The sequence below is a fragment of the Hyperoodon ampullatus genome (assembly GCF_949752795.1).
Source record: "Hyperoodon ampullatus genome assembly, chromosome: 3".
Taxonomy (NCBI): Eukaryota; Metazoa; Chordata; class Mammalia; order Artiodactyla; family Ziphiidae; genus Hyperoodon; species Hyperoodon ampullatus.
Genome location: NC_136916.1, coordinates 12688466 through 12716422, shown reverse-complemented (window position 1 = coordinate 12716422; position 27957 = coordinate 12688466). Strand labels below are relative to the sequence as shown.

General features: G+C 44.1%; 1 protein-coding gene across 1 annotated transcript; it reads left to right on the top strand.

The window, feature by feature from the left end:
- MSRB2 (methionine sulfoxide reductase B2) lies at positions 1 to 22631 on the top strand (the record flags this gene model as incomplete). Its single annotated transcript, XM_079701038.1, has 5 exons — positions 1 to 118; positions 9453 to 9553; positions 14804 to 14880; positions 20612 to 20759; positions 21872 to 22631. The coding sequence occupies 5 exons, from the start codon at positions 1 to 3 to the stop codon at positions 21974 to 21976; spliced, it is 549 nt and encodes a 182-aa protein (XP_079557164.1). The 3' UTR covers positions 21977 to 22631.
- Between the last annotated feature and the right edge of the window lie 5326 nt (positions 22632 to 27957).

Here is a 27957-nt window from a genome sequence, read left to right as displayed (position 1 = left end):
ATGGCGCGCTTCCTCTGTGCGCTTAGGAGCCTTCCCTTCCGAGAAGTGCCCGGGTGGGCGGCGCGGGGCCGAGCGGACCGGGGCGGCCTCGGTGCGAGTACCGGACCTGAGGACGCAGGTAGGACGCGGGCCTCGCAGGCCCCGCCGCCACTTCCCGGCTTTCGGTTTCCCTTCACTTGCCAGGACTTGGGAGCCCGCCTGGTTCTGGACCTGCCGCGTACTTTCTCGGGAAGCTCCTTCGGGACGCCCCTGCCCGCCCACCTCCTGCCTTCTGCGACAGCTGGTTGTAAATTGTTAGGGGCGGGGGGGTCACTGCCCCCTGTGAGGATTTGTGTAAAGGTATAGGTCCTCTCTCCAAACATGCACACACTTCTTTTTTTTTTTTTTTGCATAAAATGTTATGCTCTAGAGCCGGGCCTCAAGGTGTTGGGTCAGCAGACCACCCCGCGCGCTCTCTGCTGCAGTGGCCCCTGCTCTGTTACATTGTCCCCCTTCTCCAGTTATGTCTGCTGCTTTTCGCGTCTGAGAAGCAGGCGGTTCAGACTTTGCATGCCTGTGGATCTGCTCCCTGACCTGCTCTATTTCTGTTTCCAGGACCCAGGGAAACGTGTGGACTAATAATCCATACCTCCTCTCACCTGAGGTTAGTTAGTCAATGGCTGTGATACAGACTAGGGAAAAGTGTGTGTATTTCCTACTGTGTATTTTCTACAAAATGCTGCTCTGTGGGACTGGGGCACGTTTACATTTCATCCTTTAGTACGGAGTCACTTGGGGAGATGTGCGTTAGCTGGCACTGTATTTCAGGCCTATTTCAGGGGAATCTAGTGCCTCGTGTCCACTGGCTTTCTGGGCAGATGCCTAGCCATCCAATCTCTGAATCCATTTGTTATGTGTCCATTGAAGGCATTTAAAGCTACATATCTGTGCTGAAAATGTACCCAGTCACTTGGAATTCTTTTTATCCCTTGAAGTTTTCAGAATGCTGTGTTAAATAAATAAAAGCCCTGGCAGTGTGCAGGGGGAGCTGATCTAACATGACTTGGGGCCATGGCCTTCAGAACTTCTTGGTGTCTCTAGTCAGCCAATCTGATTATTTGTTCTGTGCCTACTGTATGCCAAGCATTGGTTTCCTGAGAACCATAGGTGATGGAAACATCACAGCTGTGGGCTGGAGCTCTTCTCATTCCCGTTTATAGGGTGGTGGTTTCAGCAGAAATTTGTCCTTCATGTTTGTACTTGGTGCTGTCGGAAACAGCCTAATGACTCGCCCTAGAATCTGAGGTTCTTCAGCAACGTTAAAATTTGGCCAGATACCAATACAGGAACTGCTAACTTATCAGACACCCCCTCCTGGGAATTCTTTCTAAGGAAACAATTCTAAAGAAGAACAAAGTTATATGTGCAGAGATATCTTTAACAGAACTACTCTTAAGAACTAGAAACTGGCTCTAACCCAAACATCCATCAGTTAAGGAATGCTTAAGTAAACCATGAAAGTTCAATTCAACAAACTAGTAGGCAACCACTGAGAATGATGGGCAGGTAATAATTTTGTGGTTAAGGGGGTTTCAGAGTCGACAGTGTCAATCACTGACCCTGTGTCTTTGGGCACGTCTTGAACTTGGTACGCTGAAGCCTGTTTTTTTCTTCTATAAAATAAGGATAGCGATAATGGTAGGGTTGTTTTACAGAATAAATGAAAAAAACCTAAAAATGTTTTATCACAATATTGGTGCTTAGTAGGCATACAATAAGCATTAGTTATAATTAAATAAGAAATGGAAAGGTTAAAAGTGCAGCTGCATTTAACCCTGTGTTGTGGACTTGGGGCCTTGTTTATATATTGGCCTAGTTATCCACGTTGTGGGGAGGACTAGTGAGACATAAACAAGTACCACTGCGCCACCAGGGAAGCCCGCAATCTAACCTTAATCACTTCTTCAATGTACAGAATTCTTTTCTCAAAATTCCCTTTTTCACAAACCTTTTATCACTTTTTGTATCCATATGATTTGTCCCTTTTTTTGCCCATCCAAAAACAACCAACTGTAGGACAAATTATTATCCTCATTTTTCCTCAACAAATATATCTGCATTCTTTATACTTTCTCTTGCCAACAACACATATCCTACTTGCTTTCCACACTGAAATGCTTCCCTTATCATTTTTAGTAGTTTTAATTACATATTACAATTTTTAACCCTTAAAAGCCTTAACAGGGCTTCCCTGGTGGCGCAGTGGTTGAGAGTCCGTCCGCCTGCTGATGCAGGGGACATGGGTTCGTGCCCCGGTCCGGGAAGATCCCACATGCCGTGGAGCGGCTGGGCCCGTGAGCCATGGCCACTGAGCCTGCGCGTCCGGAGCCTGTGCTCCGCAATGGGAGAGGCCACAACAGTGAGAGGCCCGCGTAACGCAAAAAAAAAAAAAAAAAAAAAAAAAAAGCCTTAACAAAACCAAGAAACAAGTAATTGAACTGTTATACCAGCATTTACTGATTGGCAAACTTAAGAACATATTCCATGACCTCTAAAAACTTACATTTTTCTCATAGCATAATTTCTCTTTAATGTGGTACAAGATGTGTGTTTAATAAACCCAAACATCTTTTGAAGTTTTACTATCTAACCCAAGGCTTAAGTCTCAGGCAAAGTGGGCTGTGTTTGTATTTCAAGGACATGATAAGAGTTAACTTCAAGCTTTCTCCTATGCATATTTTTGTTCTCTCAGGGTCATAATTCTGAAAACAGTATTTTATCAAGCCAGCTTTCTCTAACTGCATATGCAAAAAGAACCGGTTTTGGAACTTCAAAAGAGTTTAATCTTATCCATTCTTTTCCGGAGTATAAAGAATACTGTTGCCATATATTGTTAAAAAAATTATCTTCCTTTTTCTTTAGTCGTAATCTCATAGCTAAAATTTTTCTAATGAATTGAACCTGACCTTCCCATTTTACAAAAGACAGCAAAGATACCAATCACACAAATGAAATACACACTCACATACCAGAAGACAGAACTGTCACAATACTCCAAGACAGTGACCCACGTGGAGTCCCAAACACTTCCCCAACACAAAGGGTCCTCGACAGTAGACACACGTCAGAACCAATTGGCAAAATGCCCAAATGACACACTCAGTGCTCACAAACAGCCCTCAATGTCAGACACGTCAGAACCAATTGGCAAAATACGCAGATGGCACTTCGTGCTCAAAAGAGAAGTTTGCCCGGCTGCACACCGGTGGACTTACTCGGTCATGGAGCTCGTCAGCATGTCCAGATGCATGTTTCCGTTCCACCAAGGAAAAGCGTACGGTGACAGCCAGTGCCGAGTAGGGGAGAAACAGGGAGGATCCCCCAAACACATGGTTTCGGCAGCTGCTAGGAGCGTCCCCCCAAACCCCCCTCCCGGGGCCAGCGAGCCTCGAGCAGCGGCTCCTCACAGCCACGCGGGCGCGTCGTCATGGCGGCTCAGCTCGGGAAAATCCCAGGAGCAGATGTCGCGAGAGTGCAGCAGCCCCAGGTTGGGAGCCAGAAACTGTAACCGGAAGTGGGGTCGGGCTGCTCGCTGCTACAAAGCCAGTAAAGAGGCCAGGTTGGTGGGAAGGAAAGTTTGCTTTATTTCAGGGGCCGGCAGCCTGGCGGGGGAGGGGGCAGAGGCCTGTCCAAAGGCCGACTCCCCCCACTGACAATCAGTGGGCAAGAGGTGTTTTTTTGTTTGTTTGTTTGTTTTGCGGTACACGGGCCTCTCACTGTTGTGGCCTCTCCCGTTGCGGAGCACAGGCTCCGGACGCGCAGGCTCAGCGGCCATGGCTCACGGGCCCAGCCGATACGCGGCATGTGGGATCTTCCAGGAACCGGGGCACGAACCCGTGTCCCCTGCATCGGCAGGCGGACTCTCAACCACTGCGCCACCAGGGAAGCCCCGCAAGAGCTTTTATAGATGCCGGGAGGGGGCTACACGCAGAAACAGCGCAGTCAGCTCTGACAGTCTCTTGACGTTGGTCATCGGTGGTCCGATCAGCGTCATCTTGATTGTTTTAAGTGCAATTAATCTTCAGTTCCAGGGTCAGTTTGTTCCCATTTCTTTAAGGCCAGCTCTCAGAATTGTGACTGCTTATGTCATGGCTACAGCCTGGTCATCATGTAACTTCTTCCACCTTGCGGGGTTTCAGTATCTGTAAGACAGCTCACAGGGTATGGCTCGGAATATTACCTATAGCCCTTGAGGAGGAACTAAAGGTCCTTGACTTTGCTTAATGACTAACCTATTATTATTTGGTCTTGTTGGACTCTTTTCCTTTGTTTCTGCATTATCTCACTTCTCTGATTAAACTTATTCTTTGGCTAAAGTTTTTCCACAGACAAAAGGCAGCCTGAGGACATAGGGGGCAAGCACCATAGGGTCCTGATCCATTTCACTAGGACACTGCATTCTTGGGTTTCCTTCCCACCTCTCTGCTTGTCCCCATTTCTTCAACCTGTATATTGCGGAGCCTCAGAGTCCAGCCCTCAGGCCTCTCTGTTCTGTCTACACTCACTGACTTGGGGATCTTCCAGTCCCCAAGATAAATAACATCTAAAGGCTGAGGAGTCACAAAGTTATATTTTCATCCTAGACCTCTCTTGGAACTCTAAATCCATATATCCAACTGCCTATTTGACATCTCCACTTGAATATCTGATTGGCTTTTTTAAAGTTAACAAATTCAAAACCAAGTTCCCAAACCTACTCCTCCTGTAGTCTTCCCCCATCTCTCAGAGCCCAGAAGCTGTGGAGTATGACCCTTGGCCCTTTGCTTTCTCTTACCTCCACATCTGACCCATCAGCAGATCCCCCGGTTCCTCCATCAGACTGTGTCCAGCGTCTCGCTCCTCCTTAGCCACTCTCCTGCTGCCACCCGGATCCAGGTTTCCACCTCTCAGCCAGATTAAAGTAGCCTCTGTAATGGTTCCCCTGCTTCAGGCTTTACCCTGCTTCAAATATTTTTTTAGTATATCAACCACTGATCCTTTTAACATATGTTAGATCATGTCATGCCTCTGCTAACCTTCCAATGACTTCCAGACTCACTCAGAACATAAGCCAGTGTCCTTACAATAGCCTTCAGGGCCCTAAATGATCTGGCCCCCATCATCTGTCTGCTGTCACTTCTAGTAACCTTCTCTGCTGACTCCACCTCCGTTGCTCTGGCCTCCTTGCTGTTCATCAGATGCGCCAGCCACACCCAGCCTGGTGCTTCTCTTGCCTGCAGTGGTCTTCTCCTAGGTATTCACGTTGTGTGTTTGTTCATTTCCTTCAACTCTTTGCTGAAATGTCGCCTTCTTAATAAGGCCTTCCCTCATTATTTTAAATTGTGTGTGTATACGCACACATAAATACATACACACACATCCTCACGCTCTCTAACCTCCTTTGTGATTTTTGAAAATATCATCTAAAGTTTTACATTCTTCGTTACTCTACCGCAACTCCATAAGGGCGGCGACTCTTGTCTGTTTTCTTTACGTTTGTATCCCCAGCGTCTAGAATAGTGTCTGGCATATAGTAGGTGCTCTGTGAATATGACCAAATGAATGAAGAAATGAATATTTATCAAACGCCAAGGCACCGATAAATAGGGGTACACTGAACAAAGACACAGTTTTTTCAGACTTTCAGCTTCTAGTTGAATGAGACATCCAGACAAATTAACCTGCGATTGTCGTGTCTATCATGGAAGCACTGAGGGCCGTGAGAACCCAGAGGAGGAGCTTGCACCCCAGACTTAGGGGGTCAGGGAATATTTCTTGGAGAAGATAACATGTAAACTGAGACCAGAGATTGGAGACTTTGGTTTCTGTCCTGGCACGTAAGGATCTTAGAAGTCTTCACTCCATCTTAACAACAAGTAAAAAGCTAAACAAACTATGATGTCTTCTCGGGGAACTCAGAGGACCACAGTTGAGAGGGACTGGAGCATAGTAGAAGGGAGAAGTTGGAAGTGGTAAGCAGGGCCAACCATGAAGAGCCTTGGAAGTCACATCAAGGAGTTTGGAATTTATCTTGAGGGTATTATGTCACATTGAACAGTTTTGGGCAGTGAGGAAAAAGAAGCGGTTGGAATAGGGGAGGGCATACAAATTAGAAAAAAATCTGTAATCATCTGTGCTGGAGGTAATGGTGGCCTGATCCAAGGTAGTTGCAGAGGGGTGAGAATGAGCAGATCCTAGAGTTATTTAGGAAGTAGAACCAACAGGCTTGGTGCAAGGGCAAGGGAAGAGTCATGGATGATGGCCTGGCTTTCTGGGTTGAAACATGAAATTGATGAGCTGGAGCACATGAGAGGAGGACCAGATTTGGGTTGGGGTGGAGGAGATACATGAAATTCTTTTGTTTGGGACGGGCTTAGTGGAGATATCCAGGTGTGGATTGTGTATGGATCCAGTACTCAGCAGAGAGATCTAGGATGGAGGGAAAAAACAGGTTGGGAGTCTCATCATGTAGATGGTACTTTAAGGATAAACTCTCCCAGGGCGGGGGAGGGGGCGTGAAGGGATGAGAGAAGAAAGCCTAAGACAGACAGACTCCTCTAAAGAACACCAGTATTCAAGGATGGCTTGAGGAAGGGGAGCTGAGAAAGGATGCTGAGAGGAAGGAACTGGAGAGACAGGAGGATTTGGTGTCATGGAAGCTGAGGGAGTCGACTATACCAGAAAGAGAGAGTGTCTAGTGTCGCTTCTATGGAGAAGTAGATGGGATGAGGATGAAGTGTTCCTGGGTGTCCCTAAGAAGTCCTGGTGAGCTCTCTGAGAGCAGACTCAGTGCAGCGCGTCCCACCCAGAGGCACATGATGTCAGCCGGCCCCACTGTCAGTGATGCTAACGTTGCTTACTTGGTTGAGGTGGTGATTTCTAGACTTTTCTGTTGTAAAGGTACATTTTCTTACTTGTAAAATTAATAATTTGAGGGATCATATTTTGAAAATGTGTAACTTTCCATTCTTCAACAGTCTTTTCACCCAAGGGTTTTAGAATTCCCTGATGATTCTTGCTTGAATCCGTCTATTATTTTAGTGATTGCAAAAATGGTGATTTTAGGGGCTTCCCTGGTGGCGCAGTGGTTGAGAGTCCGCCTGCCGATGCAGGGGATGCGGGTTCGTGCCCCGGCCCGGGAGGATCCCGCATGCCACGGAGCGGCTGGGCCAGTGAGCCATGGCCGCTGGGCCTGCGCGTCCGGAGCCTGTGCTCCACAATGGGAGAGGCCACAACAGTGAGAGGCCCACATAACACACACACACACACACAAAAAAAATGGTGATTTTAAAAATTTCATCATTCCTTCTCCCTTTATTACTTGGCATTCTGCATAATAACTCTGAAAGTCACTAAGCAGTAATAATTTATCACATGAATACATTTTGCTTTGCTCCCCAGGAGCTGAGTTCCTGAAAAATTTGTGTGTAACTGAGCAATATTTCCACAGGAGTATTTCAGAGGTATATTTCCATTGGAAAAAAGAAATCCCCGTGGCCTTATAAAAAGTATTTAAGAAAGGACACCTTCTAATATATTTAACAGCTAAAAACCCTTAAATAAAATGTAGACAACCATAAGCAGTCAATAATATATAATACTGAAAATACCATATTGTGCAGTATTATAAACTCGTGATGAAGATATAAGTCTTCTCTTGCTGAGAGATTATTTAGGACTTTCTTTTTTGTAACCAAAAATTAAATTCAGCTACGATTTTCTGACATGTTTGTTATGTGGGTGGTGACATCACAGGTATTTAACATTTCATCTTCAGTGCTGTGGTCAAGTTACTAACCCTTTGGGCCTCATTTTCTCCTTTGTAAGTTGAGGTGTAAGCAGATGATAAGGTCCTTTCATATTCTTAACGTTGGATGATTAAAACGTTCGGATGATTAAAACGTTTATTTATTATAATATACATTAGGCTTCCTACTTCTCTTTGGCTAAAGTTATTATGTTTACACTCACTGGAAAAAAAGTTGTAAAATAGAAGCTGAAGGGAGCAGAAGAAAGGAAGACAAAAGTGGAAAAAAACCATGAAGCATGATAATAGATTATGGTAGGTCTCAGTTTCCTGTTCAGGAGTATGTGCTATAGGAGTCTCTTATTTTTTCCACACAAAAAGAATTTTTATTTATTTTTATTTTTATTTTTATTTTATTTTTACGGTACGCGGGCCTCTCACTGTTGTGGCCTCTCCCGTTGCGGGGCATGGGCTCCGGACGCACAGGTTCAGCAGCCATGGCCCACGGGCCCAGCCGCTCCGCGGCATGTGGGATCTTCCCGGACCAGGGCACGAACCCGTGTCCCCTGCATCGGCAGGCGGACTCCCAGCCACTGCGCCACCAGGGAAGCCCCAAAAAGAATTTTTAATAAAAGACCTCCCTTGACAAACAAAATCAGAGATATCTTTATAGACCAGCAAGGAAGAGGGGTTTAATAACCCACTGGCTCCACAATCTTTTCTCTCCAATCACTCAGCTACTCCCAGCTGAATCCTGACAGGAAACACTCCTTTGAACGTAGTAATAGAAGAAAGATGAACTTCTACCCTTAGTAACCCAAGGAGAATTTATTCTACCTTATTTCGTATTTCAGCTGCCTCTTATCTTCTGTGCCCCAGCAGGACTGGAAAACTGGCTCTCTACTTATTACTCATTTCTTATTAAACTAATGAGTCAATTACATTATTTTGTACCTGAGCTTTCTGGTCTCTGTGAAGAAGAAAGGGGTGGAAGGGGGAGGGGAAGAGATGGCGTGTTTTGCTGGGAGATGGTGCCCTTTAGGAGAGAGGCTAGAGGAGAAGAGGTCATTGTGCCTTACTGGTTTTTTTTCCAAGCAAAATATATTTTAATAATATAGAAAATATAAAAGTCCTTAACTTGATCACAGACATCATTTGAAAGTCAGTACGGGGCTTCCCTGGTGGCGCAGTGGTTGCGCGTCCGCCTGCCGATGCAGGGGACGCAGGATCGTGCCCCGGTCCGGGAAGATCCCACGTGCCGCGGAGCGGCTGGGCCTGTGAGCCATGGCCGCTGAGCCTGCGCATCCGGAGCCTGTGCTCCGCAACGGGAGAGGCCACAGCAGTGAGAAGCCCGCTCCGCAACGGGAGAGGCCACAGCAGTGAGAAGCCCGCGTACTGCAAAAAAAAAAAAAAAAAAAAGAAAGTCAGTAGCACCCATCTTATAATTTGCAATTTGTCGACCGTTGCTATTAAAGTAAATAAATTCTTATACAGTAGTTATTTTGAGATCCCTAACAATGTAATGAAATACGAAAAACAATTAAACATATAAATATTTGTAGTAAAGGCATGACTCTAATTCTTTGGGTAAATAACTAAATTTTCTTAGACAAATCCAAGGAAGTCAACCTCAGCACTCTGGGCCTTGCTGTTTTAATTTTTTTTTAATTCCTATTGAACAACACAGGGTCCCTTACAAAGCGGAAGCCGGTTCTCTCCGAGAGTGAGTTGCAGAAGAAGCTGACTCCAGAGCAGTTCCATGTCACAAGAGAAAAAGGGACGGAACCGGTAAGCTACACCGACCGACAGTTTCTAAGTAGATGTGTTGGGGGCAGGGCAGGACAGGTTGGAATCTATCTCGCTACGAAACCTAACTCATCACATATGCTCTGCGAATCTGGTGCCTTTCATTGCTCTCCTTCTTCGGCCATGAATATCCATCCAGTTGTGCAAACCAGAATCCTTCCCTGGACACACTGCCCTCCGTCGCCTCGCCCACCCATTCTGCCTCCGAAAGGACCTTCCCATACTCGGCGTCTCCGCTGCTCTCACCTGCAGGCTGGTCCAGGCTCCCACCAGCCCTGGCTCGCGTGCGTTTGCCTCCAGCTGCTCTTGCTCCTCACCTTGCCGTTCTCCGTATGGCTGCCAAAGAGATCTTTTGGAAACAGATCTGACCACATCACCCCCTGCTCGAAATTCTTCAGTGGCTTCCCACTGCTTTCAAAGTAAAGAGAAAAGTTGAAAAGTGGCTAATAAGGCCCTAAAGGCTCTGGCCCCTACCTCCATCCCCTGTCCTCAGATCTGGCCACTTTTCCCCCTGGTCACTGCACTCCGGCCACACTGTCCTCTTTCAGCTCTCAGACCTTGGGCTTCCCCTCCCTTCAGGCCCTTTCACCCCGTGTCCTCCCCCACCACCAACACCCCGACCCATTCAAACCTACCTTTCAGCTCTCAGTCCCGCTCTCACTCCCACAGGGAAGTCTTTCCTCAGCCCCGATGGGTTTGCTTTTACCAGTACTTTCTCTTCTTAGCACTTGCCATCCTTGGTATACCCCAGCACATAACATGGTGCCTGCAGATAACAGGCGCTCAAAAAATAAACCGTGGTGACTGTCGCATGACTGCACGCCATGAGGAGGACACATTATTGAAGCTGCCTTCAATAATCTCAGCTTTCTTTCATTTCCTGAGAGAACAGCCCTTATAGTATGTACCATGTTTACTGTGCTGCATTTCCCAACAAGTAGTCTGTCTTAGTCCCAAATATGACCACTGGGATATAGTTATTGAACCAGGTTATTAGATATTTTCATTGGTGAAGCAGACCCCACGGAGTGGACCACAGCGCAGTGGTTTTAAAAGCTGTAGAATATTTATATCTTTGAATTTAGCAGTCCCTGCAAAATTCAGGTAAGCTGTCCATATGCTATGACCGTATAACCGTGGTCTCACCCTCAACTTCGCCACTGACGCTAAAGCCGTTAGGCCAGCAGATCCCAATAGATTCTGGTGAAATACTGGTATTTTTGAAAACTTCTTGTGGGTGGGATTTTAATAAAGGCTTCACTGGGAAAGAGACTACATTAGCCATAGTGCAGATAGCACAGGGGAGCCACACGTGACTCCCTGTGCAGTTGTGTGCATTCCCATAGCATTGTAAGCCGGCCCTATTCTGAAGGACAGAGCCACGCAGGGTGTGGAGCTGGAGACGGCGGCCTGGAGATGAGCTGCCAGATGTTTAGGAGAATTAATACGGGGGATTTTCAAACAAATGGTATAATATACTCTGTGCATTTGGCCGTTTGACAAAATGAGCATCATCCATTATTTTAAGTAATGTTATAAATCCCTTTCAGTTGATCCATTTCCACAGTTAACTTTTTAGAACGTTGCAGAACTATAAGCCTTAGTTAGCTCCATGAGGGTAAGGAAAGAGAAGTAAAACACCTCAGCTTTCTGTTTGGTGACTCAAAATTAAAATTCAGTTGCACATGCTTTTTATTGGACAGCAGTAACTTGCTAGCACTCTGCTAAGTACGACAAAGGGGTTTACAGCCTGGTCAAGCGATAACTAAAAGTCAAATATCAGTAGAAGGTAGGTTTTATGCAGGTCATTCTTTGCCTTCCAGATCCGTTATCCACATGCCTCACTCTGCTCTGAGTTCTGGGAAGACTAACTAGCTCCCTTGCCCTCTGAATCCTGATTGGGTTTGGCCCCTGGGAGATGCCAGCAAGATCAGAGGGCACAGTGGAGAAACAGGCATCCAGGGTCCCCCTAGGACTGTGTTCCTCCCATGCAGGTTGCAGCTTCTGCTGGCAGCCCTCCCCTCCAGCTGCAGCCTCACGGGTCCTGCCCGCGCTGTGTCCCACAGGCCAGTAGCGTGTTCTCAGTCACTGGCCCGGGGGTGCTTCACCTTCCCCGTTGGTCTCCATCGGCCCTGTCCCCACCTTTATAAATAGTTCTGTGTGAAATTATCTGCAAATCATTCCTTTTGAGTGTATCATCTGTTTCCAACAGGTATATATTCATAGTATGGAAAAGATAAAAGAAGAGAGAACTCACATTGGTGCAGACAGACTGTGTTAGTACGGGCTGCCGTAGCAGGATGCCACAGACTGGGCTGCTTAAACAACAAACATTCATTTCTCAGGGTTCTGGAGGCTGAGAAATCCCAGATCAAGGTGCCAGCCAATTCAGTTCCTGATAAGGACTCTCTTCCTGGTTTGCAGATGGCCACCTTCTTGCCGTGTCCTCACGTGGTGGAGAAAGAGGTCATCTCTTTCATGCCTCTTCTTATAAGGGCATTAATCCCATTCTTGAGGGCTCCACCCTCATGTCCTCATCACCTCCCAAAGGCCCCAACCCCTAACACCATCACATTGCGGGTCAGGGCTTAAACTTGAATTTGGTGGGGGCAGTACACAAATACTCAGTCCTTAGGACAGACTTTGAAAACCCAGGGGAAGGCGTATCTTGAAAGTCAGAGTCTCTGACTCTGAGAGTCATGCATTTCAGTTCTCTCTTCTAAATAATTCTTGAATCCATTCTAGTCTTTTTATTTCCACTGCTCCTGCCACAGTTAAATCTAGGCTTGAACTGGTTTGACTGTCCTTTGCCTCCAGTGTCTTCCTGCTCCGACTCCAATCCATTCTTCATGTGCTTGTCAAGTGCTCCTTCTGTTAATAAAAACTGGCTCTGATCGTGTGCACACCCACTTTAAAAGTTTCCAACGGCTCTCCATGTCCAGTGGGATGGCATGAAAACTCTTCAGCGTGGTCTGATCAAAGCCACTATGACCTGGCCCTCCCCACCTTTGCAGCAACCTCTTCACCTTGCCCTGCTCTGTCACATGGGCCCAGCCCAGGCTGCTGGTCTGTCTGAAATACTCTTCCATTTCTTCTTCTGATTAACTCGTACTCATCCTTCAGAACTCAGTTTAGTGTCTTGGCATTTCCTGTAATAAACACCAATCAGCCATGCGATGAAAAATAATGATAGAAGATTAAAGAAAAAGAAAACCCTGATCTCAGACACCTCAGACGTTACCTGGTCCAGAAAGCCTTGGTGAAAACTCCCCTAGTAGTAAAGGGCCTAGTGCTATCCTCACTCCCTACTAACCTCTCCATCAGAGCTCCTGTCATGTGGTGTGACAGCTGCCAGCTCACGTGTCTCTTCCCAACTTGGTAGCAGATTCCAAGTGCAGGAACTGTGGGTTGGTTTGGTTTCATTTTGTTTTTCCATCTCTGCAGCCTTAGTACCCAGTCCAGCATTGGATACACTCTAGGTTTTCAAGTAAATACTGGAATGAACAAGCGAGAAGCCCTAAATAAGTGATAGGACTTGTATAAAACTGAGGAGGAAGGGTGAGAGGGCAGACAGGGGAAATCAGGCGAGGAGGCGGAGGAGAAACGTCATTTCATAAAATACGTCGGCTAAGGATTCTTTTATGTTTGATTTTTTTTTTAACTTACTGTGCTACCAGTTCCCTGTCACTTCCTCTGCCCAACTGTCCCTGCAATGACAGAATTATATTTTGAATATTATCAGGCTGTTCAGATCGCATGAGTAGGCTTTTCTAGATCACCTTCAGGTCTGGGTAGCCCTTTGGCATGTGTGTCTCATCAACCCAGGTTGCGGGGGGGGGATGCGAAACTTCCTTTTCATTCCAGATGCCCATTCGTGCCAGCGTTGGGTACAGGCCTTTGAGGGGACGGGCCAGAGAAAGACCAGCTCACCACTGTTTGGATGTCTGCAGCCAAGTTCAGGGTTTTTAAAGAGGGAAAACATCCAGGTGTGCTGAGATGGTTGGCTCAGTAGGTTAATTTGAAATTGTCCATTATGCAGCTTCCTGAAAATGTGCTGTTAATCCTACCACGAGGAATGTGAATGTTTGACCTGTGGACTTGCTGAGGTGGGACGTCTAGAGAGGACCAAGGGGGCTGCTTGTTTCCTGAGTCAGCTCTGGGACTCAGTGACCCACCCTGTGCCTCAGCTTCTCTCCATAAAATGGGACGGCGCCTGCCACTAGCCACTGCTTGTAGATTTTCACACTAGGCTCGTTCAAGTTTTGTTTTTTGTTTTTTGTTTTTTTGCGGTACACGGGCCTCTCACTGTTGTGGCCTCTCCCCTTGCGGAGCACAGGCTCTGGATGCGCAGGCTCAGCGGCCATGGCTCACGGGCGCAGCCGGTCCGCAGCATGTGGGATCTTCCCGGACCGGGGCACGAACCCGTGTCCCCTGCATCGGCAGGCGGACTGTCAACCACGGCGCCACCAGGGAAGCCCAAGAGTTTCTTTTTTTTGACATTCCTTTGACAGAGGAGATGACGAAGGAACTGGGCAAAAATAGTCTTTCTTTTTTTTTTTTTTTCAAACCATGAGATCAGTTTACAAAATAACATTAAAAAAATTAGTCTTGGCTCATTCATTGCCTCAAGTCTCCTTGTTTTCCTCTCGGAACCTGCAAACTCCTTAAGCCACAATTAACATGGTAATTTCATCTAAGTAGTAACTTAGGCCCTACAAGAATCTAGCTCATTATTTAGCATGTATTAAGTATGCAGTGTTCTAAACACCACGTGAAGCATATTAAAGGCACAAGCTAATCTCACTGAGCTTTGCTTTCTATGTATCTATATCCTGTCTTTAATTGGAGATTTCAAAGTGTTTTAGACAGTGGACTAGATTCCTGTTGTATTAACTCTTTTGAAATGGTGACTGAGATCTTACACAATCCAGAGGCTCGGTTCTCTTGCTTTTTCACAGGCTTTGATGTTCTTGGGTGAAAGGTGCTATATAAATACAAAGCATTATTAATGTCATAATTTGAATATTTGGCACAATAAAGGCCGGTCGTAAACAAGCCTGTAGGCCTCTTTGCTGGGCTCATTGTAATTTTCTCTCCAGTGATATTTGCACTTTGTCAAATTAGTACAAAAATTCCTTTATTGGGAGACTTAATCTTGGATTTGGATCTGCTGTATTGTGTCCTGCTGGAGTTATGAGAAACCTGAACGTGATGTATCTCATTTACTTTCAGCCTTTCAGTGGGATCTACCTGAATAACAAGGAATCAGGAATGTATCACTGTGTGTGCTGTGACAGCCCGCTCTTCAGGTGAGATAAACATCAAAAGGTACCGAAGGAGAGTAAGCCCCTAAATTCATACAGCTCTTTCTCCTGGGCCCTTGGATAAATACCCACGATGTTTTTAATTGCCCTTCTCATTTGGCCTGGTTGCTATAAGGAGGGCTGTTCATTTAAGATTCTTGCCTATCTTGATTATTTCTAGTGTTTAGAGCATTAACTTCTTAGCCTATATTCTTTCTTTCTGTATCCCCAAGAAACAGCTAAAAACAAAACAAACTTGGTGGGCACCTTAAGATAAAGCTATTAGAGTTTTTTCCCTGGGAAAGTATTTAAATAAATCTAAACCATAATGGTATTTGCTTGGCCATGTGATTAAAACTGTATCTCTCCCAGGGAGAAATGGGTTTATAATTTAATTTAGGAAATGTGGAATTTTATGAGGATAGATTCCCCACAGTGCTTGAAGGTAGTGAATACCATGTCCTCTTCTGTGTAGCTAAAAGTAAATTTAATTGTCCCTTGATTTCAAAGCCTCTTTTAAGTCAATCAGGATCTGAAATCTCTCAACAAAGGCTTTTTTGTTTAGACATGCAGGAAACAGTCTAAAAAAAGTAGATTCGATGAAGAAGAAAGGAAAACATCTTTGAAGTCCTGTTTTTCAGAACTTCAAAGATGTTTTCCTTTCTTTTGCATCAACCCTAAATTGGTTTAGAATAAAATATAAATCAAGCCAGCTCTGTGAATCTTCCATTAGGCAGTGCTTCATTATGTGCTTTGGGCTTTGAGCGGACTGGGCTTTCCTAGGCTGCTAATGTGGGCTGAATTTGGAAAGCCAGACCCCGCCTGCAAGGATGAGGAACGGTTAGGATTGATTTTCCTTCACACTCACGGAAGGGCAGGCCTTTGTCCGGATTCATTCACTCTGTTGGTGGCTGGTGAGGAGATAGCAGAGGTGGCAGTCAGGGGAATTCCCTGGCAGTCCAGTGGTTAGGACTCCTTGCTCTCACTGCCAAGGGCCCGGGTTCAATCCCTGGTCGGGGAGCTAAGATCCCACAAGCCTTGCGGCACGGCCAAAAAATAAATAAATAAATAATAAAATAAATCTTTTAAAAAATAATAAAAAAGATGGCAGTCAGGCTGAGATGGCCTGGGGGAAGCTAGGAACAGTAAAATGGATGCATATTTCTGAACCATTAGTTATTCTTTGACCTTTGGTTCTATTAAAAGGGAGAAATGGGACCTTGAGATGGCCACTCTGCTTTTAGCCAAAGAACCATGTTGTAAAAGTATAAAGCACGGCCTTGTGACTATGCAGTAAACAGCCAGATGTTCTGTTTCCATCTTTCGACTGTGAAGGCAAAAGATATGAGGTCATCTTTGCAAGAGCATGTTCCTTCCCACATTTGAGTCTTTGTTTTTTAACTTCATTGGCGTTCCAGTTTCTGTACCTGTAAAGATGACACTCTCTTCCTACCCAATGCCCAGCCAGGTTCTGTCAGGAAATCACAGAATGTTGGGGGCAGGTAAGGACCAGAGAGACCAGAGCAAAAAACTCTGTCTAGTAGAACTTTCTATGATGGTGGAAATGTTCTATATCTGTTCCATCCACTTCGGTGGCCACCAATCACACATGGCTGTTGAGCACTTGAAATGTGGCTGATGCGGCTGAAAAACTGAATTTTTAATTTTATTTCATTTTAAATAATTTAACCATGAAAGGCCACATGTGACCAGTAGCCACTGTATTAGCACAGTGCTCGTCCAAATTAAGGAAGCTGAGTGACCATCCCCAAAGCAGCCAAGACTAGTGAGAATACCAGCCAGTTCCCCAAAAGCCCTTTCATCAAGTGGCCAGTTTAATGACCTACCAACCTGTGTGTTTCTTTTTAATCATTTAGTTTTAGTTGCAGTTTCCATTTTCATTTCTTAAGGACTTTTGAGTTTGTTCCATTTTTTTTCCTCCCACTGCTGCTGCTGCTGCAGCTGAGACTGAGAAAAATAATATATTCATAAGAATCTTTTATGTTCCAGAATGTACTCTTCTTAAAAAGATGCATTTATTTATAGGAGAGACAGTGTAGTACAGTGGTTAAGTCTGTAGATGTACATCCTGGCTTCATTGCTGTGTGACCTCAGGCAAGTTTCTTAACCTCTCTGTGCCTCAGTTTCCCCACCTGTATCATGAGCATGCTAGTAGTACTGAATTCATAAACTCGTTGGGAGGATTAACCGAGTTATGAGTTAATACATGTGAAAGCACCAGAGCAATGCCTCACACATGCCAAGCACTGGATACATGTTAGCAATGAGACATTCTTAGAGACACATCCTTCTTAGGGCCATATACATGAATGTGTCTTTGATAATGAGGAACTCTTGAGAATTTCTTCTAATTAATGAGAATCTATAAATGAAGACTATATTCCTGACGGTGCTTCCCATTCAGGAGGGTGGATAGCTTTCTTGTTTGACCTCTCATTTTCCCTCTCTCTCTGTCCCCTGTCTCCAGCCTCAGTAATAGAGAGCAGGAGTAGAAAAGAAATAAACATTCCTTCAAATGCTTGTACAGAGTCAAAACCAGGTGAAAAGTCAACCAAAACTAAACAGTTAAGGAATCAAGTGGATGAGGGATCACTGTCTCTTGGCTGCTGGGCTCCTTGCTGCCTGCACACTTCCCTTCGGGCCAAACCAGTATGGTGCACATTCTGGGGGAGACAACTCAGAGACATTTAATCCAGGGTTTCCAAGTCAAGAGCCTCTCGGGATTTTATCACTCCCCTGGGGACTCCAGGCTGTTGCTTCTTAACCTTGGAATTTTGTGACTTTGTCCCTCCCCTGCTTCCTCTATTCCCCTCCCTTCTCCTCCCCCCGCCCCCCCACACTGATTCTGAAAGTGTTTATTAAAATCTATTGTGAGATCACATGTTTCATGGTCATAAATCTTAGAATAGAAGGAAACTGAGGGCCTGATGTTAGTTCCCTCTTTACAGAATATGCTGACATCCTAGGTGTTAATAGGAACTTAGTAAAACATTGTTAACCTTTTGTGAGCTCCCATTCCTTCAAAGGAATGGAAATTCTTCTACCATGAGGGTTGTCAGTTATCACCAAGTGCCTCTGCTGCTGTTTTGGGGGGCTGTGGAATTTCCAGAAACTAAGATAAAAACAAAGCAAATAAACATATAACAAAACCAAACAAAAGAAGCACCTCTAAGAGTACATGACTAAAGGTGGTACAGAATGGTTTTAGTTTCTCCAGGGAGGGCCTTACAATCTGCTAATCATTTAAATATGTATATTGGAATTTCTAATTCACCTTAATATTTAAGTTTTCACTCTTAAATGATAATGATGGGCCTCTCATATTACCTGGTAAAATCTCCAGATTCTGTTAATTGCATCAATAAAACTTTTGTTTCCCATAAAATGTTTTAAATGACTTATTAGTCTTAGATTCATTCATTAAAAAAATTATTATATTCATAATTCTCCATCAAAATTCCTTTAATGATCACTAGTTTATATATAATGTTCAGTGTGGGAAACTATGATTAAAAGATACTTAGGGGCTTCCCTGGTGGCGCAGTGGTTGAGAATCTGCTTGCTAATGCAGGGGACACGGGTTCCAGCCCTGGTCTGGGAGGATCCCACATGCCAGCGGAGCAACTAGGCCCGTGAGCCACAGCCACTGAGCCTGCGCGTCTGGAGCCTGTGCTCCACAACAAGAGAGGCCGCGACAGTGAGAGGCCCGCACAGCGCGATGAAGAGTGGCCCCCGCTTGCCGCAACTGGAGAAAGCCCTCACACAGAAACGAAGACCCAACACACCAAAAATAAATAAATTAATTTAAAAAAAAAGATACTTAAAATGTTTTTCCCTGGACCAGAGTAGCTCGGATGAATATTTTTGAATCCTTGGAAAACAAAAAGGGTTGCAGAGAACCCAATCTGAATGTGCAAACACTTCTAATTGGACCCACAGCTGCTCAAATTTCATGGATACCTGTTACTACTACTAATAATGATATTTAAAAAATAATAGCTACTGACTTAAGTACCACGTGTCTGACACTATGCTAAAAACAGTAAACATAGAAAGCATCTCAGTTAATCCTCTCAGTAACCCCATGAAATAACAATGCCATTACGATTCTGAAGATCAGGACACAGAGGCTTTACAAGATTAAATAACTTGCCAAGGTTGCATAGACATAACAGACAGAGCCTCGCTTCACACCCGAGTCTCTCAGAAGTCAACCTCAGAGCTATACCTGAGTTCCTGGGATCTTTTCAGGGCTCTTCGAGGTGCTCCCTTTTGCAACTGCATATCTGCAAGACCACATCCTCTTCCTACACTTCAGTCGAAACAGCATTGCAGCAGATTGAATGCACGAGCACATATAAAGAGTCAACTGTCATTTTTTTTAAGCTAGACATTAAAGAGATTTACAAAGTTATAAAACAGTGCAACTCTTCACACTAAATGTTTGTTTCAGTTTTGAAAATAGAATTATTGTTGTAAAAACAGGTTATGTTAGCATGTAATGAATTTATTATTTTTAAAAATAATTTAATGCATATATATTTTTGTAATTCTCACTTATAATTTCTAATTTGTTAAGAATTGATAGACAAAACTCATGTAAACAAACGTTCTCAGAGATCCTCAGTAATTTTGTAGTACAGAGGGGTCCCAAGACCAGAACGTTTGAGTCTCTGTCTTGCACTAGACTCTTTCTGCTGGGGTTCGTGCTCTAAACTGAGCTTCCTTCTGTGCTCATAGTCTAGGGGTTTGATTATTTGCCACTTTCCCCCCCTCTTTACTCAGTTTTTGGTGTTTGGGGGGTTTTTGAAGAATTTACAATTCATTTCTTGTCTCTCCTCCTCAGATAGAGAGAGCCATTTCCCTGCCATTTAAAATTTGTTTCCTAGTGTGATTTAAGGGAGTCATCTTTCAAAGCACTTAGAGAGCGAGTCTCTGATGAGTAGATTTGCTTGTTGCCCTCCTCCTCCTCTTGCCGGCTCCTCTGCCACCACCATCCCCCTCCCCCAGCATCATTCGTCCCTGTGGCGCTTCCCCGGGAAGGTCACTGCACTGCGGTGATGACTCTGGGTGCCCAGGCTTATCTATCACCACTTGCCCCACAGCACAGCTCCTTAACCCCTCAGAGCATCTCTATAACGTAGATTGATTATCTGCATGTTACAGATGAGAAAACTGAGGCTTGGAGAGAATAAGCAGCCTGTCCAATTTCACACAGCTAAGAAGTGCCAGAGGCAGCTCTTCAACCTCTGAAGGTAGTCAGGCTTTGAATTTAGATAACCCGAAGTTCTGGTGGCTGAAGACGGCTGTTTCATCAGTTCTCACGCTTCTCTGATACGCTAAACTCACAATGCCCTCCTTCGACCACTATTGTTTCATTTCCATTTCCCCCTTTGCTACGTTTAGAACACAGGGATTTGATCTGTTTCCTAAGGTGCAGCAGTTCACAAAGCTCCTCATGTTTTTAGTCCTTGAGTGGGATGACTTCGACATCAAAGGAACAAGAAATCTTTGACCTGATGAGACGGCGTCTTTAATAGTGGAGATGCAGTGGGCAGATTCCTGTGGAACTAGTGGTTCACGGAACTGGCCTTGGGATCTGGCAGAGGAGAAGGGAATCGAATCGTGCTTGGTAGAAAAATGATTCGGGGCATAAAATGCTCTTCGTATGGTAATAGCAGCCTTCACAGCTGTAGTGTCATGATGTCTAACACAGCTCTGAGAAAAAGTACTGCTCGGGCACTGGATGGCCTTCGTTTTCTGAGGCTCACAGGACGTCTGGCTCTGATGAGAGTAACACAGGGATCTTGCGACGTGTGGACACCTCGTTGGGACTAGCTCGCACAGAGGTCATCTGCAAGCAGGTGGGTGTCTTTGTCTTCTCTGATGTGTTTTCCCCAATGCCGCCCCAAATGCCACAGAGAGCTCGCTTGTCCTTGCCTATCTGGTGTTATGGCCGGGAGCACTTTTGTCACGGAAGCACCTTGGGTTTCTCCCGTGCTGCTGGTACCTATCTCCCATCACTCCGGGCACTGCAGACCCGAGAAGGAGGCTTTCCTGGTTCAAGCCTTGCAGAGATGGAAGCAGAGCAAGGATCTGAAAGAGAGAGCCGGCCCTTTACCTTCTGTTGCACAGGGACAGTCAGCAAGAAGGCCAAGCATAGCTGGCGTCCCTATGCCCCCTTCTCACTCTGCAGCGTGTCAGCAACCGGCGGAGCAGCGCTGCAGGTGACATCAGCGCGTTATTCCTCCTGTGAGCTTGGTAGGAGAAAGTGGCTTAAATCCAGACAGCATATTCACTTTGATATCCTTGGGTGCTCAAATGTTCCGGTTTTGTAAGCAGATAAATATAGCTTAGTCTTGTCTTCAATAAAAAACAATAATCATACACTGGCTACAAGATTACCGAGTATTCACCCAGGAACTGTGTTAGTGCTTTAGATGTGTCGTATCAGTGAATCATCACAACATCTCTATTACATAGGTATAATTATCATCCCCATTTTATAGATGAGTAAATCAAGGCCTAAGTTAAATCACTTGCTCACATTCTCACTGATAAAGGAGAGAGCTATTGACCACTACTGTGCTCTGCATCCTTTCATTTCTTAATCAAATTCTGGTACCGTAGGGCTTCCCTGGTGGCGCAGTGGTTGAGAGTCTGCCTGCCGATGCAGGGGACGCGGGTTCGTGCCCCGGTCTGGGAGGATCCCACATGCCGCGGAGTGGCTGGGCCTGTGAGCCATGGCCACTGAGCCTGCGCGTCCGGAGCCTGTGCTCCGCAATGGGAGAGGCCACAACAGTGAGAGGCCCGTGTACCACAAAAAAAAAAAAAAAAAAAATTCTGGTACAGTAGACTTTTTCCCCACACCAGTGTCTAAAACTCGAGTGGGGTGGCCATGTGGGATTCATGTGTCTGGTTTTACATAAAGAGGCTTGTCCCAGTTGAGGAATGACAGAGGCTTCTCTCCTTGCAGTGCGAAGCTCACCTTGGCCATGTGTTTCCTGATGGACCTGGGCCTACTGGTCAGAGGTTTTGCATCAACAGTCTGGCACTCAAGTTCAAACCAAGCAAACACTGACTACCTCCAAGAGTCCGCTTCCCTCGCCACTCCCTCATTTCCAAACTCAATTTTCATAATTTATGTGAATGGCTAGTTTTATTACCTACTAAACCAGGCTAAGTTTGCTGCTATCACCAAGCAAGTCACACCTTCTCTAACTTACTACCTGTAGTCATCTCATCCCTGGCTCTGGCTTTGATTGGCATTTCACAAAATGACAGAGGGGCAACCATTTCCATTAAATCGACTTCAGTGGGCTTTGCTTGGACCAGAGGGCATGACTCTTTGGGGACATTTGGAGGCTGATGGACAAACCAAAGAATTCCTACAAAACCACCCTGAACGTTCCACTGCAGTTAAGTTCTTCATGGACATATATAGGTGAGAGATCAAGTGAAAAGAGGAAAGAATATATGGAGTTAGACTAATTCACAGTCCCAGCATGGAAGGAAGCAACGAGGAGGAGGGTTGTGGATGAGCTGTGCTTTGGGGGATCCACAGGATGCATGATATTTTTTTCAAAACTTTAGACTGTCTTGAACATTCCAGTTCCAGCTTCTCTACGGGCAACTTAAGTTTCAATGGAAGTTTGCTAGATTTCAGTGATAATGGATACAAGTGGCTACAAAGTTAAACTTTAATTTAGTTCAAATAAAATATTTACTAAAATCTGTTTGCTTTTTGTCTAAGTCTGTGAATTTGTTCTTTTATAAAAATGACTCAATCAAATGCCAAAAAATAATTAGGTCACGTGGTAGTAGGTGTTTGGTTACACCAATGCTGATAGCAACTCAAGTGTTTTTTACAAATTGAGAGTCTTGAATAACTTGTTACTGAAAGTGTTTAAATCATTTTCTTTGAGATTTTATGGACAGAAAGGAGACTTAAGTATTCTATTTTTCTCTTTATTACTGTGTTACGCATTATGAACTCTTCTTCTAGTGCTTACCCTGGAAATCACAATATCCATCCTTAACTTATTACAGTCTTACTAAAATTATTAATTTTTTCTACTTTTCCAAGAATGTTAACCTTAGAACACTTTAACTTCATTAACATTCTCCCATATTTTGTGTTACTATTGTCATGTATTTAATTTTATACACATATAAACCGCACAAATCATGGTTAGTGTATATGTTGATATTCATTTATGTTTACCTACATATTTGCTGTTTCTGTTGCTCTTTATTTCTTCCTGAAATCCCATGTTTCCTTGTGGGATTTTTTTTTCTTCTGCTTGAAGAACTCTTTTTCTTTTAGTTCATGATTTCTCGTGGTGAATCTTCTCAGTTTTTATTCGCCTTTCATTTTTTTAAAGCTTTATTGAGGTACAATTGATATATTTAAAAATTGCACATATTTAATGTATACCTTTGGGTCTCCTTTTATTTTTGAAGAATCCTTTTCCCTGGACATAGAATTCTAATTTGGAGAAATTTTATTTGGACATTTTACAGTTTCATTCAGTTGTCTTACGGCTTCTATAGTTTCTCCTGAGAAACCAGCTGTCAGTGCAATTGTTGCTCCTCTGAAGGTAATGTGTTCCCCTCCCCCCACAACTGTTTTTATGATTTCCTCTTTTTATTTGATTTTCAGCCGTTTGTATTGTGCCCTGGTGTGGTTGTCTTTGTATTTATTGTGCTTGGGGTTCACAGAGCTCTTTGAATCTTAGGTTGATACTTTCATCAGTTTTGATATTATCTCTTTCTTTTTCTCCCTAGACTATCTCCTTTTGAATTACACAAATTTTAGACCATTAATTGCATCCCACATATCTCTAAGGCTCTTTTCTGTATCTTCCCGTTCTTTTAAATATCTGTATTTCTATGTGGATATTTTCTGTCAACCTCTTCTCTAATTTACTAGTCTTATCCTTTTGCTTGTCTAGTCTGCTGTTAAACACATCTTATGCATTCTTAATTTTAAGTGTTGTACTTTTGTAGTCCTAAAATAACCATTTGATTCTTTTTTATGGATTCCAGTTCTCTGTTAAAGTTCTCCGTCTTCAACAGGCAAAAAGAAAATTCTATGAGGCCTTTCCTCCTGAAACAGTTTGAACTTTTAATCTCTGCTCACAAAACTGGTGAAAAACAGTGCCCTGCATTTCAGAGGCTCTCCACTTAGGGTTTTAGCACCGTGACCTACACAGGTCCCATACTCATCAAATGTGCTAAGATGAAAACTAGCCATTTACTTAGGGTCCCCAAGTCTCTGTTATAAATGCTCTGCTCATTTCTGTGTCCCCTGGTAGATGCCCTTTGTGGGTACAAAGCCTAAATTCTCAGGCTCTTGGCAGAGTTTAGAATTGGCAAATGATCCCAGGATAAAAGGGGCTCTGTGGGGTTCTTCCCTCTCTGGAGTTGTGGCAGACAGAATAATGGCTCCCCAGAGATGTCCATATCCTAATCCCCAGACCTGTAAATACATTACTTTCATGGTAAAAGGGTCTTTGCAGATGTGAATGAATTAAAGACCTTGATACAGGGAGATAGATTATCCTGGATTCTCTGGATGGGTCCATTCTAATCACGTGAGTCTTTAGAAGTAAACCTTTCCTGGCTGGGGTCAGAGAGAGATGTGATGATGGAAGAAGGGTTGGAGAGATGCTGCATTGCTGGCTTTGAAGATGGAAGAAGAGGACCATGAGCCCAAGAATGTGAATAGCTTCTAGGAGCTGGAAAAGGCAAGAAAATGGATTCTCCCCTAGAGCCTCAGAAAGGAACACAGCCCTGCCGACATCTGCTTTATCCCAGTGAGACTCTTTTCAGACTTCCATGTAACCGCAAGGTAATAAATGTGTTGTCTTAAGCCACCCAGTTTGTGGTTGGTTGTTAACAGCAGCAATAGAAAACTAGTATAGGAATCTTAGCCCCTTTATTTCTTCTTACCTCAGAATCTTTCTGTTATCTGCAGAGATAATAATTTGTAATTACTTAGTAATTTATAAATTAATAAATGTAATACATATTTATAAATTAATAAATAATTTCTGTATTTTGCCTAGCTCTAGTTGTCCCGGATGGGAGTGCTGGTATGCTGCTAGCTACTCATTGCTCCTGGATAATTGCTCACAGTTTTAGTATCCAAAGCCTTTTAACTTTGCCCTCACAAATGTCCCTGTGAGGAAGACAAAGACAGTATGTTTTTTTGCTATTTTGTATTTGGAGTGGAAGCTCAGGAAGGTTAAGTGAATTATTCCAAATTAGATAATGCTTAAGAAGCCAAGTCAAGCCTACAACACAGGTCTCTAGACAACACGGCCAGTCCTCTTTCCATTATTATAATGTCTGTGACCCACAATCAGAATCAATCACTCCTGTATTTTAAATTATTTACATACAGTTACTTTAAGTGAAAAATTTGCTGAATGTTAATAATTTCAAACAATCATGTAACCTCTACCACAATCAAGATACAGAACAATTCCCTTACCCTAAAATTAATTAATCCCTCCCCCACCCTGACCCCAGCCAACTACTGATATTTCTGTCACTAGAGCATTGCCTTGTCTAGCATTCTATATAAATGGAAATATATAGTATGCAGCCATTTGTATTTGAAGCGTTTCACTTGGCCTAACAGTTTTAAGGTTCATCCATGTTATATTGTGATTTGTTCCTTTTTGTTGCTGAGCAGTATACCATAGTCTATCCATGGGTAAACAGTTTATCTATTCACCAATTAACAGACATTTAGGTTGCTTCCACTTTTGGCTGTTACAAATAGTGCTGCTATGAACATTTACATACACACTGGTGTGTAGACTTAACGTTTTCATTTCTCTGGGAGTGAAATACATATTTAACTTCATAAGGTACTGTGTATGTTTTTCCAAAGTGGCTGTTCTATTTTGTATTCCCAAGAGCAACAAGTGAACATCCAGTTGCTCCACATCCTTGTCAACACTTCCTCTCTTTTTCCCCTACAGATGGCCAGTTGCCCCAGCACCATTTGTTGAAGACTTTCTTGAACATCCTTGACATTTTTACAAAAATTAATTTACCATATAAGTGTGGGTCTATTTCTGGACCTTCTGTTCCATTGATATGTCTATCCTTATGGCATTATGTTGATTAATAATTGCTTTATAGCAAGTCGTAAAATCAGATCAATATGGGTTTCCAGCTTTGTTCTTCTTCAAAATTGTTTTGGCTATGCTGCGTACCGAAAATAAATAAATAAATAAATAAAATAAAAACAGGAATGAAGACTGTCTCCACTGCCAGCATGAAATGACCTCCAGGCTATATAACAGTGGGGAGGACTGTGTGTAGTACGCTACTTCCATCTACCAAAGATGGCAACTTCTCCAAATAAACTTTCCTTTGTAGATTTGTGTCAGAAACCATGAAAATATTTTCCATAATTATGAAACAAAATTAAATTTAAAAAATCAGTCCCCAAATAAGAATAAAGTGAAACAATGAACCTAACTCTCTATCATGTTAGTGGCATTGCCATAGGGAGAGGAACAATTGCAAGTAATTTTAAAACATGGTAATCTGACTGTCTCTCCATAATGGGCTATTACCTAGGACAAAAAGAACTGCCAAAGAAAAAATTAAGCTATTCTCATATCATAGTGTTGGCAGATGAGCAATTATGTTGGTGTCATTAGGAACTGGGATTTTCGGTGTGGAAGAAAGGAGAAACCAATGGATGATAGATAAGGTGACATAAAAAGCCTATAGTTTTCAATGTGAGTTAGAAATTCAAGTATGTAATCATATAAAACTCATTTTATCTTAAAAAAATAATTTCCTAACCCTGTCCATGAAGAGGCCTAAAAACAAGGAGCATTCCAATGATAGGAGGCAAGCAAGGCCCCAGCGTCCCTGGTCAGTTATGTATCCTGGATCAAACATCCCAGATTGATCTTGCAGTGAAGATCTTGGCAGTGAAACTACTGCCGCAGCAGAAATGGCAGAGCCAGCCTGGCAGAGGCAAGAAGGCTGTTTTTATCAGCACCAGGTTTGCCCCCGTCTCAGTGATCATCCCGGCTGGGCCCCATCGCTGTGATCCCAGCCAGATGCTGGATTCCTGGGCCACTTGAAAGATAAGACCCTAACACAGGAAGCAGCAACAGGGAGTTGGGGACATCAAAACCAGTCAGCTCGTAAAAAGTCGCAGAGGGGCCCTGACAGGACACAGCTGCTGGCCCACGGCCGGTGCGGGGACTTCAGCAGCACAAGTCACAGGACGCCCGGCCTCAGGGGCTGGAGCAGAGGTCGTTCTTCCCCCGGCCTCAGCGTCAGGAAGGGCTTCTCCCCCGCTCCCTGGCTGCCTTCGAACTCCCGGGCCAGTCCCAGGAAACCAGAGTCTGCAGACTGCTTTACTCAAAACCGCCAGAAAGCCTTTTCTTTTATTTTCTATTGATATATATTTGACTTACAATATTGTGTTAGTTTCAGCTGTACAGCATAGTGATTCAGTACTTTTGCAGGTTGTATTCCATTACAGGGTTATTACAAGACGTCAGGTATAATACCCTGTGCTGACAGTTTACCCTTGTTGCCTTTTATGGCTGAGTCAAATGCTCACAAGGAAATGCAGCGTTCAAAAGCAGGATGGGACTTTTTCTAATACTATAGGAAAATAAAGAAAGAAACCAAGCACACGAACTTCCCGTTTGGATGCACAGACGTGCCATGAGAAGGGCCTCTTCCCTCTCACCAGCCTCACTCCTGTCTCTCTCTTAGGTCTCAGCTCCCTGTCACTTCCTTGGGAAAACCTGTAAGCACCTGGGTCAGGTCGGAGCCTCCCGTTCATACACCCCAGACTCTCTGAAATCACGTATTACACTTGCCATTCACAGATTATGTAATTACTTGTTTAACATTCTTCCCCTCTTGACGATGGGCTGTCCCCGTGTGGTTTCCCAGATTCCACTCAGCCTCAGTCTCTCCGCACCCTGCTCTCCAGGGAGGCATCAAACGCAGGTTTAAACAGCAAGTCTCAGGTATAGCATGAAAAGCCCCAGTCTGACATCACCCTGC